The sequence below is a fragment of the Ichthyophthirius multifiliis genome (assembly GCF_000220395.1).
Source record: "Ichthyophthirius multifiliis unplaced genomic scaffold scaff_1120509250526, whole genome shotgun sequence".
Taxonomy (NCBI): Eukaryota; Ciliophora; class Oligohymenophorea; order Hymenostomatida; genus Ichthyophthirius; species Ichthyophthirius multifiliis.
In genome coordinates, this window is record NW_004086665.1 from 2,474 (window position 1) to 22,358 (window position 19,885).

Consider the following 19,885-nt stretch of genomic DNA (forward strand, 5'->3'; position numbering starts at 1 on the left):
AAAACAAATATATATTCATATATAGATATTAATATAATATATTTATATATAAAAAGAGATATTAAGATAAAAACTTATTTGATTATAAAATTCCTACATATTTAATGGCTAAATAAAATATATTTAATAATAATTTTAGTTAACAAAGAGTAATAGATATAGTAAAAAACTCAAATTTTTATAAAAAATAATTAAATAAATAAAATATAAATAAAGGAAACTCCTTAAATAATAGGTTCTTATAACGAAGGAATTTCTTTACTTAAATAAAATACTATAAAATTTGATAGCCAAAAACATAAAGAAGATAGTATATTAAAGTAACATATTATAACAATTTATAAATAATTTAGAATAAAATTATATAAAAATATTATAATAGAGGACAATATTCAGAAGATTTAAAATAATTAATTGTATTAGAAAGTCTATCAAGTACAATATGTTTTTATGATACAAAGCTCCAATTAATAAATACAATAAGTCCTTAATAATAAAAAAAAGAATAAAACAATTTAATAATAATATTAGCTTTTTGTTGGTCAGAAATCGAATAAAGGGTTTTTTTTAAAAAAATAAAAATAAAATATTGTTTACTATATATTTATTTTTTGTTAAAAAAAATAAAAAATAGATTGGAGCATGCCTAAAAGATTATTCACTTATATTTTGGGACAAAAGTGATAATTTCAAATTCTAAAAAGTATTTTCTATAGCCCAATATGTAACTGAATATGGCACTTAAATTTGGTATTTAGAAAACGCACGAATATGGGTTACTACTGATAATTAAAATTGTTTATATATTTGGAATTTACTTGAAGAAAAACTAGAAAAAAAATAAATACTAATTAATATGTTCAAACTTCTATTTCTAATATTGTCGAAATTATTCATTTGAGGCTTTTTGCAGTTGTTTCTCTTGATAAAAATATAACTGTTTGGGATTTTTAGAAATAACAATTGGTTATTAATATTAAGGAAAAAAGTACACACCATATAATATATTCATATAGTTTTAAACTTTTAATATTTGCCGGATATAAACCTTAAATTAATTTGTTTTCTATTACACCTAAATATTTTGATTATCAGTATATCATTTTATAAAATAAAAAACAAAAATAAATATATATTATAAATATAATAATAATAAAAGCTTATGTGGATAACTGATTGGGCATTAAAGTATTGTTACAGCTATTTAGTAAATAATAAATACATAAATGATTGTTTCGGCAGATGATTAGGGTGATATTAAATTGTGGGATTTAAGAACTTTTAGCTGCTTGTAAAGTATTTAGTTAAAACAAAAATAAATATAAATACGATTATCTATATTCAGAATTATAGAAAGTTGTGTTTTTTAACGTCAAGAATTTCTATTATTGATTTTTAAGAAAAGCAAAAGTATTCCGAAAATAAAATTTAAAAATAATTAATTGAAGCTTCTTATGAATTTCCAATTTAAGTATTTAAAAATATTTATTTTTATATTTTTCAAAAAATAAATAAAAAAGATTAATTTTGATAATGATAATTAAGAATTTCTAGTTTGCACTAAAAAAGATTTAAGAATATATGAAGGAAAAACAGGAAAAATATAAAAGCTAGTAAAAGGATTAGTCGAAACTGAGGAAAATAATGAACTTACATAAATTTTATTTATAAATAATTACACATAATATATAACAGGAGATGAGAAAGGATAAATAAGTATATATTTCAAGGATAGTCCTATAAATAAAATAGTATTTTATTTTTATTTATTTTTTAAAAAAAAGAATTAAATAAAAATAGAAATTAATTTCTCATACATAAGAAATATCCTAACTAAAATTTGACAATGAAAATAAAATCCTAATTTCAAGTGCATATGATTCCTAAATAATAATTTAAAAAATAAACCAAGATAGTCATTCAAATTTAATCCGAACAATAAAAAATGCAAACAAAAACTAACCAATAATCAAAATGGAATTTTCTTATTATAATAATATAATAATAACTTGTTCGAATAATTCAATAATTTATATATATAATTATGAATTACTTAAATGTATAGGATGTTTTTAATTACCTTTTTAATAATAAGTTATTGATTTTTTAATAATTGAGGATTTTTAAGTTATTTTAGTTTCCACAAATGATGGATTCATTTATATTTTGTAAATTAATAATTTTTAGCCTTTATAAATATAAATAGTTGAAATTATAGATTTAATAGATAATAGAGATTATAGTTTATATAAGGAAATACTAAGTACATAGATAATAAATAATAATAATAAAAATTAATTTTCAAAAAGTCCTTCATTTTCAGAAGATATTGGTTAAAAATAATGTAATTAGAATTAATTTCCTTCTACTACTTCACATGCAAAAAGTAAATACAAATTAAATATAAATAATGGTTATTATTATTTACGTTCTAAACCATAAATGAAGGAAAAAATGTAATAAATACATTCTGTGGATATTAAATATAATTTAGCGGTTAAAATGTAAGTTGAAAATAATATCAAAAATAATAAATTGAACCTATTTGTAGGACTTTCTGACGGATTTGTTAAAGTATTTGATTTATTTGGTTTAGTTTATTTGAAAATTATTTAAAAATATTAGCCATATTATCTAAATAAAAAAATTATAATCCTAACAGGGTTAGTTAGGAAGATTTTCAAATAGACGAATTAGAAATAAAAAATAAAAAATAAATCTATATAAATAAATAATTAATATAAAATAATTTTAAATGACTAATTCTATTAAAATATTAAATTCTTTTAAAGCACATATAAATGGAATTAATTTTATATAATTAATATAAATAAATTTTTAGTATGCTTTTTTTTATTTTTTTTTAATATATATATAAAAAAAACATAGAAGCTTATTAGTTACTACTGTATAAGATGGATATTTTCGAATCTGGGATAAAAAAATGTAACTAACTTGTGATTTAAATATAAATCATCCTTTACCTATAGTATGGGATTTATAAATTAATAACTCTACCTATTTTAAAAAAAAGTTAAACCTTTTCTTTATTTTTCTTTATTTTTTATATATAAATAGCTATATTATTCAGTTAAAATATTAGGATTAGCAGCTGAATAATTTAGAAATGAAAATGTTTATTTTAAATTATTAAATGCTAGTAAATAATTAAAAGAAATTTATTTAAAAAGCTATAATGATGATGAGTATTAAGTATAAAATTAGGAATAAAATTAAAAAGATAAAAACTTATTAATGAACAATATATATTCAGTAAAAGAAATGTAATATTTATAAAAAAAAGAATTATTTTAATAAGAATTAAAAGGAATGGGATTAAAATAAATGGAATAAAAAAAAGTATATTTTAAAAAATATTCTATTTATAAATAATATTAAAAATATAAAAAAAGAGAATATAAATATTATAATAAAATCTATTAAATAAATAGTAAAAAATATAAATTTATAATAATGAAAATAAAGAGTAAATAGAAATAAAGCAATAATAAAAAAATACAAAGGAATTTCTTGATTTTGTCAGTTAAAATTACCGTGATAAATTAATACAAAATATAAAACCTATATATAAAACAAATTTAGGTTAAAAACTAGATTAGTAAATAAAGTAAAAATATAATTTTAATTATATATAAATAAATATATATATATATATATATATATATATATATATATATTTATTTATCTTTTTATAAAAAGAAAGATAAAATAATAAAAATTTTCTAATGAAACATAAGAAAGTTTTAATAAAAATGAAGATCTTAACAGAAAAATAAAAAATAAATTAATATCAGCAGAATCTACATGTAAACGATCAAGTTCTTCTTTTTATAAAAAGGATGCTAAAAATATATAAATTGAAGAATCAAAAAATGAGCCCAAAAAGAATAAATCTGATAATTTTTTCGAATATGCATAAAAGAAAAATTTATTTGAAGATAAATCTTAATATTTATCTCGATTAGAAAAAAATAAAAATAATTTAATTTAATAAAATTTAAATGATATATAAAATAAAAATAATAATAATTCTTCTATAACTATAAAGGAAAATAATTATTCTGTTTAATAATTTTATAGTAAAGAATTATCTAAATCTAAATTTTTTGAAAATAAAATACATTTATTATAAAATATATAGGAAAAAAATCGAATGAATTCTATTATAAAAAAACTTAATTCATAATTGGTGTTATCAAAACATTCCTATAAGTAAAATTCAAGTAATTTTTTTAATAGTAGTTTTTCTTAAGATAAAAAAATTATTTAAAAAAATGTTGTTAATAAATAATTATCAAATCCTGGATCTAAAAAAAATAGTGTATATTTAACGGATCATTTTAAAATTAATATTGAGGGCGATACTTATAATAAAATAGAAAATAATATATGTAAATAAAAAATTAATTAATCAAATATTGTTAATTTTCCAAATTTATATAATAAAATTATTAAGAATTGTAAAAAATGATAAATATAAATTAAAGTATTTTATATAAATGTTATATTTATTTTTTGATATTTTAAATATATATATATATATATATATTTTTATTATATATTTATATTAAATTTTTATATTTAATAATTCTTATATACAATTATTTAATCAATATATATATATGATAAAAAATAAAAATATATATAAGCTATTATATTATTTAAAGTATATTAAGATATTATAAAAATTTTATTCATGTATATAATCACTAAAAAAAAAAAAATATTGTTGATTTAATACAGAATTTTTTTATTATAAAAATCAATTAATTATTTATTTAAGGTTTTTTTTATTTAATATTACAAAAGATTTTCTTTATTAAATAATAATAATAATATTATTAGAAAATAAGTAATTTTTTTTTTAATAAAAAATTATATAATTTAATTTTAAAATAATGAATAAATCATAAAAATAAGACTAATATATAAGTACTCGATTATATTAAAAAAATTACAAAAATCTTTAAATAAAAAAAAGTATAGAATTCAGATGAAGAATAATTAGATTTTAAGAATAAGAGTACATATACAAAAATTAAAAAAACATTTTTTAATAAAAACATTTTGGTTTTTTTTAAATAAAATAAAGTGTAATTGAAAATAAATAATTATGAAATTATATCAAAATAAAATTAAAAATAAACCAAATTGTAATATTTGCAATATTAATTTTAAATAATAAAACATTTCTAAAAAACATTGGTATTTTATTATATTTTTTTAATAAAACTTTTAAAAAGTAAAAAATGTGGAGAATAAATATGTATTTATTGTTCTCGTAAAAAAATAAACGAATATAGAGTTTGTGACTTATGCTTTATGAGAAGTTATTAATCTAATGTATAATTATTTAAATAAATTATATATATAAATATTTATATGTAAAACTATAAATATAATTATTATATATAGATTTTAACATGTTTATATATTTATATATATATTTATTTAAATTTTTATATATTTTTATATATTTTTAATTTAGATAGAATATAGAAGAAATTAAGAAACATAAAAAATAATTGAAGAAATATAAAAAGAACAACTAATATTATAATAATTGCAAGATTTATTAATTAAAGATTAAAAATAATAATAATTTTAATAATAAGAGTCTTAATAAAATAAAATATATGAAGAAAAATTAAAAAAATTAGAAAATTTAAATAATGAAAATTAAGAATATAATAAAATGATTATTTATTAAGAAAAATCATCATAATATGAAAAAGAAAAATATTAGGATTTGAAAAAAAAATAATAAAATAATGAAATTTTATTAGAATAAATATTAAACAATAAAAAACAATAAGTACAAGATGATTTATTTAAAAAAGATATTTTATTGAAATAAGAATATTAGTTGAAAGATTTATAAAGATAATTGAAAAGACTAAAAAATACTGTATTATATATAAAAATTTATATATTAATTTATAAATATATTTATATATTTATTAATTTAAAAATAAAGAAAACTTTTGTTAATTATAATGACAATATTAAAAATTAAGAATGTTATAATGAAAGTGATGAAGAATATATTGAAGATGAAAATAATCTTACTTAATTATAAAAAACATTAAAAAACAAAAAAAGTAACAGAAAAAAAATGTTGTTGTAATTTATAATGATAAATAAATATGTAATATTAATAATAAAAATAATTAAATAAAAAAAAAAAACTATAACAATACATAAAATTTGTTTTTTTAATTATTTTTAAAAAAATAATAGAAACTATATGAATACAACAATTATTGTATTTCAATTATTCGTATAAATATATATATATATATATATATATATATATATATATATATATTTATATTTTTTTTATTTAAAATATTTGTTTAATATTTATAGTTATTCTATACTCAACCTAATTACACTATTTATAAGACTTTTATATCTACATTATTTCTTTATTTCATCCTTACAATTTTAATAATTTAATACTATATTTTCATGAAAAAGATTTATAATTATAAGTAAAAGTGTAATAATTTACAAGTTATTGTTCATAAAAATCATTGAAATCATAAAAATCAATTTTTTCGAATCAAATAATTTTTTGAAACTTCTCCAATCTCTAATAACTAAAAAGCACCTACATTAATAATTTTTCAATATATCTACATTTTCCTATACTTTCCGTTTATTTTATAACTTTATTTTGAAAAATATTAATTTAAGCCTAAACTATTATATTAGCAGATAATTATATTACATATAAAATTATATTTTACTTTTTATATAGTATTTATTATAATTTTCTTGAGATATAATGACATCTAAGATAATATTAATAAAATTTTTAATTCAAGAATATATATATTGATATTTCTTAAATCTGAAAATCATTTTATACTTCTTTTTTTTTTTTTTTTTTCGTATTATTTATTATTAATTTTCTTTTATGTTTTTAGGGTTTTTGTATATTAAGTGTATTTTATTTAATTTATATAAAAAATAAAATTATTAAAGATATTTTATATATAAATAAAAAAAATATTATTATAAATAAAAAAATTAATTAATAAATATAATTTTAACAAACTAAAATTAATATATCTATATTTAAAAAAATAATAAAATTAATATAATTTAAAAAAATAAAATGATATAATATAATAATATTTTGTATTATTTATTTAATATATAATTATTAATTATTATAAAAAATTTCAATTATAGTGTCTATTTATAATAACTTTTAATTTTATTTTTATTTTAAGATTTCATATTAGTGTATACATAGTATAAAAAATTATTACTTATTTGTTATTTTTTTTAAAAAAATATAAGAATTATTTAAAGATATATTAAAATAAACTATTATTAATAATTTACTTATAAAAAAGGTGAAAAAAATAATTTTTATTTATTTTTTTTATCTTTTATTTACTTTTTTATATTTATTATTAAAATAAACATATATATAAAAAAAAAGACAAAATAATAAAAATATAAAAATGTATGAAAATGAGTTTACAACTAAGTTTCATTCTACAAAAATCGACTAAACTGAAGGTTTTACTACTTTTACAAACATAAAAAAACAAATAATGCCTAAACTTCGCAAAAACACAACCGAAATGCATTAATTATACTACATTTTTTTCTAAAAAAAACTATTATTAGAACCCTCTTAGGATAATTCATAAAAAATAAAAATTAAATTAAAAGCATAAAATCCAGAAAATAAATCATCCGAAAAAGAAATATCATCTCCAGAATAAAATGTAACTTTAAAATAAATATCATAAAACCAAATCATGAAAAATGCATCTTTTTAAAATCAATATACAGGATAAAAATAAATAATATAAATAGTACAAATTGTATGTTCGAGTATTTTTTTAGGTATTTTTTTATCTTTTATATCCTCTTTATTATCTTATCCATTCTAAAATAATACTATTTTATGTCTATTAACATACCCTTTATTAGGAATAACAGTACAAAGCCTCTATTTAGGTATAGAATATAATTTTTTCGAAGAAATAGTGAAAATTGAGGATGAAAAAAAGGCAAATTTATATATATAAATATACTAAGAAAAAAATGAAAATTAAAAAAAAAATTAAAATCTAAAAATGTATAAAATTTTAATTAGAAATATAATTATAATAACAATTTTAGTAAGCATTGTTTATTCATTAATTATTGAAAGATATATAATAAAATAATTTCTATACTAAAATAATTCAAATTTAATTTTCTTTTATAAAACAGTACTAAGAATTATCTTTATTTTTATTTTATTTTTAATAAATGATATTTCAATAATTATACACTATACTACTATTAATAAATATTTCTCATAGTATAATGCATCTTTAAAATAAAATGCATAAATGTAAAATATATATAAAGATTTACAACTCGAAATATAATAAAAAGAGCGTTTATATATAAAATAAAATATACAGAAATAAATATTAAATAAATAATAATAATAATAATAATAATAATAAAATTTTTAATCTATACGAAATTTAAATCAAACCTTGTTTTAAGAATAATAAATATAATATTGGCAAAAAATATAAACTTAGGATATTTTTTGTGTGAAAAAAAATATTTTTCTTTAAATAACATTCTTATCTTTTTCAATAATTATAAACTAAAGCCTAAACACTCAATTAATTTATAAAAAAAATGCCTTTTTATCCTTATTTGTACTATTACTATATTTTTTTATATTCACTATATTATTGTTTAAAGGGAGTTTTTAGATTTTGAAAAATCGGAAAGAAATATCATCTAAAAAAAGCCGAATTTTTCTTTTTCTTTCTTTTTCGATTTCCTTAAGAGCTTCTTTTTTTGATTTTAAATGTAAAAATTTTCTCATTTTAAATTTTTAACTTTTTTTTAAGATTTTTTTTGTTTTTTTTCTGCTGAAATTTTCCCTTTCTTTTTAAATTTTTTTACTTAAAAAAAAATACTCAAGAAAAGTCTCTAAAAAATCAAGGAAAAACATTAAATAATGCATTAAAAAATTCCTATATAATAAATAAGACCTTCCTTTGTTTATGAAAAAAATATTTTAAATAGCCAAATTATATTTTTCTAGTAAAAACTAACACTCATATAATACCTTATTACTTTTATTTTTTGCGATATTTGTTAAATTTTTGCTTTTGTTTCGCTTTATTTTTTCGAAAAGATCTTTTTTTTTCCTTTTAGAGGATTAGAAGGGCTTATATGTGATGACTTTTAGACACTTTATATTAGTTTTCCAATAGAAATCGGATGTTATTTGGCTTTATTGGCATTTTGTATCATTAAATTTAAAAAAAATGTAATTGAAAATGAAGATAAGACAATAGGAATACATAATTTTACAGAATATACCAAAGATCTTATTATATAAAATGGATTTATAATAATAAATATTTAAATTTTTATATGGTTTTTTATATTATTTTTATATAAAAATTGAAAATAAAAAATATCATTTTTTTCTTTTTTTTGCAAATTTTTTTGATATATTTTTATAAATTTATTCTTCATTTTAATTATTAGAATCTACAATAATTTTTTCTTAAAATACCTAATTTTTTTCATCAATATTCAATTATTAATTATATTAAATTTACAATTATAAATTTTCATCGATACTAGATTATTTTATTTATAATATATCTTACATTTCTAATAATTATTATTAATTAAAAAAAGATTTATCATTCATAATAAATTCTTAACCCATTTCTTTAAAAAAATTCACTGCAATGGCAGAGACAACTTCACTAGAAATATCTACATTATAATCTTTTATTTATTTTTTAATCCATTCTGGTAATTTTTTCTTAACTAAACTTCTGGCAAATCTCTAAAATAATAAAAATATTATATATATATATACATATATATTTATATATAATATATATATATATATATATATATTTTATATTTTAATATTTATATATAATGTTTACTTTTTCAGCCATAATCATTAGTCCATAGTCGTTTTTTCCTCTCATAACTCTTCCTAAACATTATGCGCATTATCTCATTGCATCGAATTCTATGTATTCGTTTTTTGTCACTTTAAAATTTTCAGTAAGGTATTTTACTCTTTCTAATAAAATAGGATCATTAGAATTTTAGACTGGGAAACCTAGCATTATAACACATCGTCCATATTATTCATTAAAATCTATTCCTTCTGCTACTTTTCCCCTTGCGATTGAAAAAAATATAGCTCCTCGTCCATAATCGCATGCTCTTCTGAAATGAAAAAGACTCTTATATAAATATATATATATTTCATTCATATATATTTTAATTTTTTACTTACGATGTTTAGGCAACATCTTTGCTTTCGAAATATACTAACTTATATTTTCTTAATTCATCTAAAATACCATCTTAATCCCATTCAAATATTATTTATTCCATATATCTATTATTTTATATATAAAAAATAAACATATGTATACCTGTAAGAAGGAAAAAAAGCCACAATACCATCTGGACAAATTTTACTAATATCAATTAATAAAGCACCAAAACTTCTAGTAACTGTCATATTTTATCTTGCTTCGAATTCTGAACTTAAAGCAGTAAAATCAAGTCCTTTAGTTACAATTATTGGATTAATAGAGTTTCTTGATAATTCAATATCTATACTCTTTAATATTTAATTATTATTTTAGTTGAAAAAAAGTAGTTAAATACTTTTAACATAAAAGGATTAAAATTTAATATTTTTGGATAAATATCTAATGGTGACATAGTTCCTGATGTTAAAATTACAGATGCGTATTCTTTAAATACGTTTTATATTGCTAACGATGAATCTAAACATGTAAAAGTTAATAAAGGATCACTTAACGATCCATCTAAAGGAGAAGGTTAGAATATTATTTTAAATCTATTTAAATTTTAATATATATATATTAATATAAAATTATATATAAATATATTATAAATAAGAATATATATATTTATTTATTATATATATATGTTTTTATATTATGTATATATATATTTATTTATTAAATTTAAACCCTCTCTAATTCATAGCTAATAAAGTAGAAAATTAAGCAATAGTAGTAATAGCTACATATTCATCATTATCAGTAATTTCTAAAGACATAAATAATTATGATAATCTTTCTTCTGCGAATCTAATTTATATATTATTATTATTTTTTTAACAAAAAGTACTTCAAGGATGTTTAGTCTATGTGATTTTATATTTGCATATCACTTAAAAATTAAGGCGGGTCTTAATTAATACAATTTTTTTCTTTGAGTTTATTTTTTAAAAACATTAATATTTTCTTTAAAAATAAGACAAAAGGTTTTGCTAAACGAATTTATAAAGGAATTGATTATTTAGCTAATTCTTCAAATACTCCCTTTATTAATAAATAAAAACTAATAAATATATTAATTTAATAAAAAAAAAAACTTATTTTTAATTTTCTTAAACTTATTCTTCTGTAATAATATTTTTTTCTTTAAACCATTTAATAATTATTTATATTCATTTTCTAAACTTTATTAACTTTAATTTTTCATATTATCAATCTAATAATTTAATATTTATATATATATATATATATATATATATATATATATATTTATATATATATATATATTTTTATGTTTATATCTTTTCATATTTCTTTTTTTATTACTTTTAATTCTAATTATTCAACGTTTTTATAAGCTGAATCTAATAATCTTTTATTAATATTTACAGTAAAAACATCTAAGCAAATATTATCAATATTATGAGCCTCATCAAAGACTACTATACAATCTTTTTATAGAGACTATAAATAAAAATTTATTAATATAATATTCTATTTATTTACTTTATTAATAATATCTTTCATTTAAGGACTTAACAAATACATATAATTATAAACTACAATATTACTATCATTGACTAATTTTCTTGCTAAAAAATAAGGGCAAATATTTTTTTATTTTCCTATTTCTTTTAAATCATCAATGTTATAAATTCCTTCTTTAAATTCAATTTCTTCTTTTTTTTCTTCGAAATTTTCAAAAAATGTACATAATTTTTATTCTCCTTTTTCTCCTCTAAACCTTACCCATTTAGCAGTTAATTTTAAGCATTCATCATCTATTTTTTCTTTCTTTTATTAATTTTAAACTAAAGGATTTATACATAAATTACTCCTATTTTATTATTTTCTTAATATATAAATTATTTATTATTATATACCTTGCAGATAATGCAGTACATAAAAATTTAAATTCTCTTTTTTCCTCTAATATATATTTTTTTGTATTTTCTAATACAAATTTTAATTCTTCTATTGTTTTTTCCATTTCAACAACTGTTCTTGTACAATATAATAGCTTTTTTTTATATTTTTTTGTTTCATTAATTATATATAAGTATCATTATTATTTTACTTTTTTAAATTTGCCTTAATTTTATAATAAATAAGATGATATTAATGATAATAAACAGACAGTTTTTCCAGTTCCTGTAGGCATTTCTATTATTCCATGTCCCTTTATATATAAATATTTTCATTTTTTTTCTATATTTAAAAAATATACTTAATTATCTAATATTAATTTAAGATCTTTCATATATTCAAGTTATTCCTTATAAAGAGATTAATATGGAAAATAAACTGGAAGATCATTTATATAAAATTTCATTTTTTTTATTTTATTTTTTATTTTATTTTATAAAGTGGGGTGGGGGGGGGGATAAATTTATTATTAATATTTAATATTTTATAATTATAAAATACATATAAAATTAAAAATATTTTTCAATCTTTTTTATATGTATCAAATATAAAATCAAAATCCTCTTAATTCTAAATAATAGGGTTAATTAAAGAATATTTAGAATCAATATTAATATCAAAATAAATGAAAATAGAGTATAGTAAAATAAAATAAAATAAGGCTTTGTTAATTAAATAAATTTTAAATGATCCTTAATCATATAAACTAAGACTATTTTTATATTAAAGTTCATTTAATAATTAAATTCCTTATAAATTAATTACTTATCCTAAGATAATGAATTTATCTTAATTTCTTTTTTATATTTTATTTTTAAATTAAAAAAAAAAAAAAATATTTACTTTTTTAATACTTATATTTAAAATTCATTGTTAATAAATTATATATTTCCATTTTAAAAAAATAAAACACTTCCAATATGTACATTTTATTAAGTTTATTCAAAATATAAATATGAATTAAATAAATTTTCAGAAAATTAAATAATTTATTTAATTTTTTATTAATATTTTGAACTCTCATTAATAAATTAAAACTAAAATTGGTTATTGAGTATAGCATTATTATTAAATTAAAATTATTACAAATTCTCAAATATTTAATTAGAAAGAATATTATTAGATTGGTTAAAACAAATAATTATTTTTCCTAAAGAAAGAATGGCACCCTTATTCTTAAACGTCTAAAAAATAATATCGTTATTATATAAAGACTTAAATAAAAATTAAAAATTAGAAAAATGATTTTGACTTGAAAATTATTTAAGATTTTACATTTAATAAAATAATAAATATGAAATAATATATTAAAAAAAACTATATATATTTAATAAATATATAAATATATATATATATTTATATATATATATAAATATATAATAACTTAAAATCAAATATTTTAATTAAATTATAATTATTATTAAGAAAAATTGAAATAAATTTATAATTAATTTTCTATTATTTATTTAACTTCCTACAATGAATATTTTCTTTCGTTATTTTTATTAATAATTTATTACATTTAAATTACAATTTATAAATTTTAAATTGCGTTGGTGTTATTAGCGAAAAATCCAACTATTTATTTCATAAAATTTTCATTATTTTCCAACTAAAAATCTCTTTAAATTTACTCTATTATATATTTTCTATTTTATTCTTCGAAAAATTTAAATAAATCAATCCAATTTATTCTATCTTCTTCCTTTATTTATAACATTTTAGTAATTATCTATTATTAATTTTTAGATATAAAAGGTTAATCTGGAAATTGAAGTGGCCTATTTAATATGTTCTGTAATAAATCAAAATAATTCTTACCCTCCCAAGGTGTTCTTTTATATAATATTTCATAATAAAGTATTCCTAATGACCATATATCTGTTTTTGATGAATAACTTTATTACTAAAGCACTTAAGGGGACATATAAAGAGGAGTTCCTACAAAAGATACTAATATAGGCTCTTCCATACCTGTCTCGATTACTTTTGAAAAACCAAAATCTGCGATTTTAACAGATTAGTCATTTAAAAGAACATTTAATAATTTTAAATCTCTATGTACTATATTATTATTATGCAAACATTAAAAACCTTCCATAATTTAAAACATAATATTAAATAAATCATGTTCTTTTAATTAAGAATTATTGTAAATATATTTTTACAAATTTCCTTAATTACAATATTCCACAATCATATACAAATTATTTTCAGTTCTTATTATAAGTTATATTATTAAATATCAATCATATAAAATAAAAAATTTAATTATATAAATATATATAAAAATATATGAATATATATATATATAAATAAAAAAATTATATATAATATATATATATATATATATAAATAAATAATAATTTATTTAATTTTTTTTTTACTTTATTACATCATATAATTGTACTATATTTTTATGTTTTAACATTTTCATATTTTTTATTTCATTTTTTAATGAAGGAATTATTTTTTCAGGTTATGCTCTAAATTTCGCTAATGGAATTATTTTTATTGCTACATCTTTATTGTCTTTTGTATCTTGACCTTAAAATACATTACCGAAACTACCTTTTCCTAATAATTTTTCTTTATATATTATATAGTGTTACAGAATTTTAATATTTTTTTTATCCATTTAATTATTTTTTTATTTATTATTTTTTGATTTATTTATTTATTAATAATAAGTTTTTTTGTTTTCGTATTATTAAAAATATATTTCTTTTTACCTTATATATAATTAATAGTATTAATTTTTTTTTTTTTGTTATTAATAATAATTAAAAATATTTTATAAAATTAATAACTTTATTATTATTTTTATAAATAAATAAACACTAAATTAAAAAAATTATATAAAACTTTTTGATAATTATTGCACTTTTTTTAAAAAAATTCTCTTTTTAAATAATTTAATTTTATATTGTTTATAAAATTAATTATAAAATATATAAATAGGTTTATAAATATTTATATAACATAATAAAAAACTTTAAATAATTAAGATATTAAAGATTTATATTATATATTATGTAATTTTAAATATTTAATAATAAAATTAAAAATATAAATTTAAGAACACAATCGTTAATTTTATATAATAATTAAGATAAAAGACTTAAAAAAAAATATTTAATTTTAATAAATAATAGTGTATTAATACTAAAATAATATATATTTAAAAAAAAATAAAAAGTAAAATATATAATTTTATAAAATATAATAATATATTTTATAATATTAAATTTATTCTAATAAAATAAATATAATAAAAAAAAATAGTATATTTTTGAAACTAAAAATTTATAATATATATAAAAAAAGATAAAAAATAAAGATAAAAAATAAATAAAAAATATTACAATGATAAAAAAAAAAATGATAAAATAATAAAATTATATATAAAATTTAGAAAATTATAAATATATATATATATAAATATATATAAAACTATATTAATTTATATTTTTATATAAATATAATTATAATAATAAATTTTTTATATATTTATAATTATATATATTTTTATATATTTATATTTAATAAAATGTATTTATTTGTATTTACATATATTATTATACTTTAGATATATTTTGTTTTTATATATTATCATTATTATCCTAGTTAATTGTAAAACGAATTAATTTAATTTTAAATTAAAAACAAACTTTCATGTTTTTTATATTAAAATTATTTTGTTATTTAAAAGTTTTTATTTTTTTCTTTTTAATCTATTTATCTTATTAAAAATGAATTTAATTTTTTATCTTCCTGAACCTTATCTTATTATTTTATTTTTATAATTTATTCACAAAATTATTCGTTCTGTTTTTATTATATTCCTAATTTTTTATGTAACTATAATAATTTTTGTGATTTTTTGTCTTTTTTATTTAAAATTCTACTTATAGCCACATATTTTTATTTATAATATTTTACTAAATTTCTTATTTTTGATTTTAATAAATATTCAAAAAATTTAAATATTTATTTTTTTTGTTTTCCCTTTGTGTAAAAACATTCATATATTCTTTATCTTTAATAAATTCTATAAAAATCTTTTTATTTTATCCAAAATCTTATTCTTTATTAACACATTCAACTACAAAAGGTACCCCGAAATCTATTTTTTAATTTATATTTACACTTAAATTTCTCAAAATAGGCTTGTTTAGAGTTTTTGTATCATTTTTTACTTAATGATATGATGCACTTTTAATAATTATAGCATTATTTTAACAATTTTATTATTTTTATTTATATATATTAGAAATAGATTCCTTTATTTAATTAACTTTTTTTAGCTTTTTTATATGTTATTTAATTAAGTCTTTATTTTTAATTTATTCTAATTTAAATATATTCTTTTTCTTTTAAATATTTTTCTAATTCTTCATCATTGCTTTTTATCATTTTTTAATTATTTTTTATAAAACTATAAAAAAGTTAAAAAAAAATTAAATATTAAAATCAATAAATTTTATTTAAAAAATAAATAAAAATGCAAATTTAATTTATTTACATATTTTTTATTATTTTATAAATTATAGGAACAGAAGAAGAAAAAAATTAACTTAACATAAAAAAAACTTCGAATAATGTCTATAAAAAAATTGCAATGCAAAAAGTTGTTAAAAAAGATAAACAATATGTACAGAAGATATGAAAAAGTTCGTTTAATGTTAAAATATAAAATACTATATGTAAATTAGATGGAGTTCCTGATATTGAATATACATCTAAAATGATATTATGTATAAAAGATTGTGAACAAGAAAATAAGTACATAAATGAATTTAAGGAATATATAAATTGTATAAAGACATGTTAAGGATAAATACTATTAAATTAATATATAATATGGATACTTATTATAGTAATAAATTTATGAAAAAATAAATAAATATACAAAATTCTAATAATTTAATATAAAAAATATAAATATAAAAATATAAATATATATATATATATATGTATATATATATATAAATTATTTTTTATATATCTTTAAATTATTTTTAATTTATTTTTACTTTTTTTATTATTATATTATATATTTATATTAATTCATATTTTTTTAGAGTATTAATTATAATAAGTATTTTTTTTTTAACACTTTTCTTATAAATTATTATTATTTATATTTGGATCTATAAAATTAATTTACTCCTAAAGTCTTAAAATACAATTATTTATATATTCGAAATCTTAAATAATATTTATTTCTTTAAAGCTTTCTTATAAATTTAATATATCTTTATTGTTTTAAATTTTTTATTATTATTATACAAATCTTACCATATTTCTAAAAATAATGTTTGCTTCCTTTATATATTATTATATTTATAATTTTTTTATTTATATATATACTTCTAAACTAATATTAATATTTTTTTTTCTTTTAAGAGTTTTTACATTGTTTAAATCATTGTCTTTTTTGTAGTTTTAAAAAACTTAAAACTTATAGAAATAATATGTTATTTCATATCTTCGTATTTATTTAAAATATCGATAAACTAAACACTTTCAATTACTAACATTTTAATATTAGTTGAAGCTACAAAATTAAAAGAACAAAGTTTATTAGAAAATAAATCTACAGCACCAAAAAAGAAGCCTTAAGAGAAAAAGAGCTTTACTTATATTTCATCTATAGTAAAATTAGATTCTAATTCACCTTCCATAATTAAATAAACTTCCGAAAATTTTTCTCCTTATTTTTTAATAGTCTATCCTGCTAAATATTTTACAGGTTTTAAAGAAAAAGCACAGTCAATATAAAAATTATAATTTTTATATTCATATTTACCATCTAATAAAAACAAAGGCCTGAATTTCGTATAAAAAATATCTTAATATAAATGTCTAATCATCTAAAATAATTATTTAAATATATATGTATTTTTTTAAAAATACTTATTTTTTTAAATCATCAGGCATTAATTTAAAATATTTATCATTTTAAGAAATAGGTGATAGTCTTGAATTTTTATAAAAATATTCATAATGTATATATATTTAATTAATAAGTTCTTTATCAATTGTTTTTTCTGATTAAAATTGCCTAAATAATATTAATATGTATATATAAATAAATATAAATTAAGATAAATATATTTAAATAAATAATAAAATTATATTTTATATAAATTTTAAATATAATATTTATATATATATATATATATATATTTATAAATATTTATTTTATATTTTTTAATTAATTATTTATATATTTAAAAAATATTTTATTTACATAATGAAATAATCCATTCTTCAATTTCTACTTTTCGATCAATATAGCCTAATTTTTTCCAATAATTTGTCAACACATCATTAAAAGTATTCATTATATAAGTAAAAAATGCGATTCCGCAAATCATTATTAAAATACATAAAATTCTTTCATTATTGTTTGTTGGTGTCATATCTCCAAAGCCAACAGTCGAAAAAGTTGTTAAAATAAAATAAAAATTATATAAAACTTGTTTCCATTGAGGTAAATCTTAAATACCATAAGTATCAGAAAAATTGGGTGCATTTTCTTACCTAAAATCATTTAAAAGATAGTACCATATACAAGAAACAAAATAAGTCAAAGAAAAACCTGTAATAATAAATTTTATATTTCTAAAAGTATATCTTACAATAAATTATTATTAAACTTTATCTTAGGTATCACTAAATTAAATTATTCTATTTATAATATTTATTACACGATCTTCCTTTAAAAGTTTCAAAAAACGAGGAAGTCTTGCTAATCTAAATAGTTTAATAAAAACTATCTTTAAAATATATATATATATATATAATTATAATATATTATATACATTATGATAAAATAAAATAAAAGGAAAGGTGGAAATAAAATCAATTATAAAAAATCCTCTTTATAATAAAAATATTTTTATTAAAATATAAATAAAATACTATATATAAATATAGATATATAAAAAAATAAATTTAAGAATATATGAAAATAAGTTTATATAAATAAAACTATATACAATAAAAATATTTATATATATATAAATATATATGTAAATATATATATAAATATATATATATATATTTTAATAATATACAATATATATATACTTATATATTTTCATTATACTTAATATATTTTTAAAATATTAATTTAAGATCTGTTATAATTTCATCTGTTTCTTCATCTATATACGTAGTTACAAAATTTTAAAGAATATCAAAAGCAAATAAACTTTCTATTATTATTTCACTATAACTATATTCATTTTGCATTATATCATTATCAAAACCCATTCTTTTATATATATCATTATATTTTATTTATTTTGTTAATAAAAATAATACCTAAATGAATTCATAAAACATGTATATACAATCATAAAAATATTAGTAAAATCCCAAAACATTTTATATGGAGAATTTGGTTTAATAATAATATAATATTTTAATTTTTCCCATGTGAATCCTTTTTTTTCAAATATATTGTTATATGATTTATCTTTTTTAAGTAAATTCCCTGAAGAATTAACTTATTTATCAAAACTTTATGTTCCAAAAAGTTACTTTGCAAATTTTTAATCAATAATATCTTTATTTATATATGTTTATCTTTT

The 19,885-nt window shown here is 15.1% G+C and overlaps 4 protein-coding genes across 4 annotated transcripts, besides 51 other annotated features; 1 reads left to right on the forward strand and 3 right to left on the reverse strand. All coding sequences in view use genetic code 6, as the record gives it.

Moving 5' to 3' along the window:
- Positions 1–1,159: 1,159 nt before the first annotated feature.
- On the forward strand, positions 1,160–1,844 carry IMG5_079920 (hypothetical protein; the record flags this gene model as incomplete). The annotated part of the gene is made up of 1 exon (XM_004036450.1): positions 1,160–1,844. A coding segment is annotated over one exon (685 nt), but the record flags the coding sequence as incomplete, so codon positions are not given.
- Positions 1,845–3,363: 1,519 nt separating this feature from the next.
- Positions 3,364–3,397: a microsatellite.
- A 250-nt stretch (positions 3,398–3,647) lies between these two features.
- Positions 3,648–3,698: a microsatellite.
- Positions 3,699–5,059: 1,361 nt separating this feature from the next.
- Positions 5,060–5,090: a microsatellite.
- Positions 5,091–5,447: 357 nt separating this feature from the next.
- Positions 5,448–5,496: a microsatellite.
- Positions 5,448–5,503: a microsatellite.
- Positions 5,450–5,498: a microsatellite.
- Positions 5,504–5,524: 21 nt separating the features above from the next.
- Positions 5,525–5,563: a microsatellite.
- A 284-nt stretch (positions 5,564–5,847) lies between these two features.
- Positions 5,848–5,885: a microsatellite.
- Positions 5,886–5,944: 59 nt separating this feature from the next.
- Positions 5,945–5,983: a microsatellite.
- A 319-nt stretch (positions 5,984–6,302) lies between these two features.
- Positions 6,303–6,355: a microsatellite.
- Positions 6,356–7,015: 660 nt separating this feature from the next.
- Positions 7,016–7,070: a microsatellite.
- Positions 7,025–7,146: a microsatellite.
- Positions 7,049–7,159: a microsatellite.
- Positions 7,160–7,400: 241 nt separating this feature from the next.
- Positions 7,401–7,450: a microsatellite.
- Positions 7,403–7,440: a microsatellite.
- Positions 7,451–8,080: 630 nt separating the features above from the next.
- Positions 8,081–8,124: a microsatellite.
- Positions 8,125–8,475: 351 nt separating this feature from the next.
- Positions 8,476–8,504: a microsatellite.
- Positions 8,505–9,484: 980 nt separating this feature from the next.
- Positions 9,485–12,687, reverse strand: IMG5_079930 (tfiih basal transcription factor complex helicase subunit, putative; the record flags this gene model as incomplete). The annotated part of the gene is made up of 13 exons (XM_004036451.1): positions 9,485–9,865; positions 9,972–10,280; positions 10,330–10,438; positions 10,476–10,666; positions 10,714–10,909; positions 11,046–11,165; positions 11,206–11,418; positions 11,474–11,571; positions 11,682–11,819; positions 11,862–12,192; positions 12,239–12,375; positions 12,433–12,534; positions 12,583–12,687. 13 exons carry the CDS (start codon positions 12,685–12,687, stop codon positions 9,485–9,487), a joined length of 2,430 nt encoding a protein of 809 aa, XP_004036499.1.
- Positions 9,880–9,939: a microsatellite.
- Positions 10,924–11,026: a microsatellite.
- Positions 10,973–11,036: a microsatellite.
- Positions 11,578–11,656: a microsatellite.
- Positions 11,583–11,642: a microsatellite.
- Positions 12,687–12,718: a microsatellite.
- Positions 12,689–12,716: a microsatellite.
- An 881-nt stretch (positions 12,719–13,599) lies between the features above and the next one.
- Positions 13,600–13,660: a microsatellite.
- Positions 13,661–13,671: 11 nt separating this feature from the next.
- On the reverse strand, positions 13,672–14,718 carry IMG5_079940 (protein kinase domain protein; the record flags this gene model as incomplete). Its single annotated transcript, XM_004036452.1, has 2 exons — positions 13,672–14,500; positions 14,669–14,718. 2 exons carry the CDS (start codon positions 14,716–14,718, stop codon positions 13,672–13,674), a joined length of 879 nt encoding a protein of 292 aa, XP_004036500.1.
- Positions 14,519–14,623: a microsatellite.
- Positions 14,533–14,623: a microsatellite.
- Positions 14,533–14,625: a microsatellite.
- Positions 14,533–14,644: a microsatellite.
- Positions 14,554–14,635: a microsatellite.
- A 199-nt stretch (positions 14,719–14,917) lies between the features above and the next one.
- Positions 14,918–14,960: a microsatellite.
- Positions 14,918–14,963: a microsatellite.
- Positions 14,964–15,209: 246 nt separating this feature from the next.
- Positions 15,210–15,271: a microsatellite.
- Positions 15,272–15,600: 329 nt separating this feature from the next.
- Positions 15,601–15,642: a microsatellite.
- Positions 15,609–15,679: a microsatellite.
- Positions 15,666–15,740: a microsatellite.
- A 20-nt stretch (positions 15,741–15,760) lies between these two features.
- Positions 15,761–15,831: a microsatellite.
- Positions 15,778–15,825: a microsatellite.
- Positions 15,832–17,209: 1,378 nt separating the features above from the next.
- Positions 17,210–17,244: a microsatellite.
- Positions 17,220–17,272: a microsatellite.
- Positions 17,261–17,304: a microsatellite.
- Positions 17,271–17,316: a microsatellite.
- Positions 17,317–17,610: 294 nt separating this feature from the next.
- Positions 17,611–17,650: a microsatellite.
- A 433-nt stretch (positions 17,651–18,083) lies between these two features.
- IMG5_079950 (hypothetical protein) lies at positions 18,084–19,393 on the reverse strand (the record flags this gene model as incomplete). The annotated part of the gene is made up of 2 exons (XM_004036453.1): positions 18,084–18,334; positions 18,538–19,393. The coding sequence occupies 2 exons, from the start codon at positions 19,391–19,393 to the stop codon at positions 18,084–18,086; spliced, it is 1,107 nt and encodes a 368-aa protein (XP_004036501.1).
- Positions 18,370–18,417: a microsatellite.
- Positions 18,441–18,483: a microsatellite.
- Positions 18,446–18,520: a microsatellite.
- Positions 18,465–18,519: a microsatellite.
- Positions 19,282–19,378: a microsatellite.
- Positions 19,296–19,387: a microsatellite.
- Positions 19,302–19,353: a microsatellite.
- Positions 19,304–19,407: a microsatellite.
- The last annotated feature ends 478 nt before the right edge of the window (positions 19,408–19,885 follow it).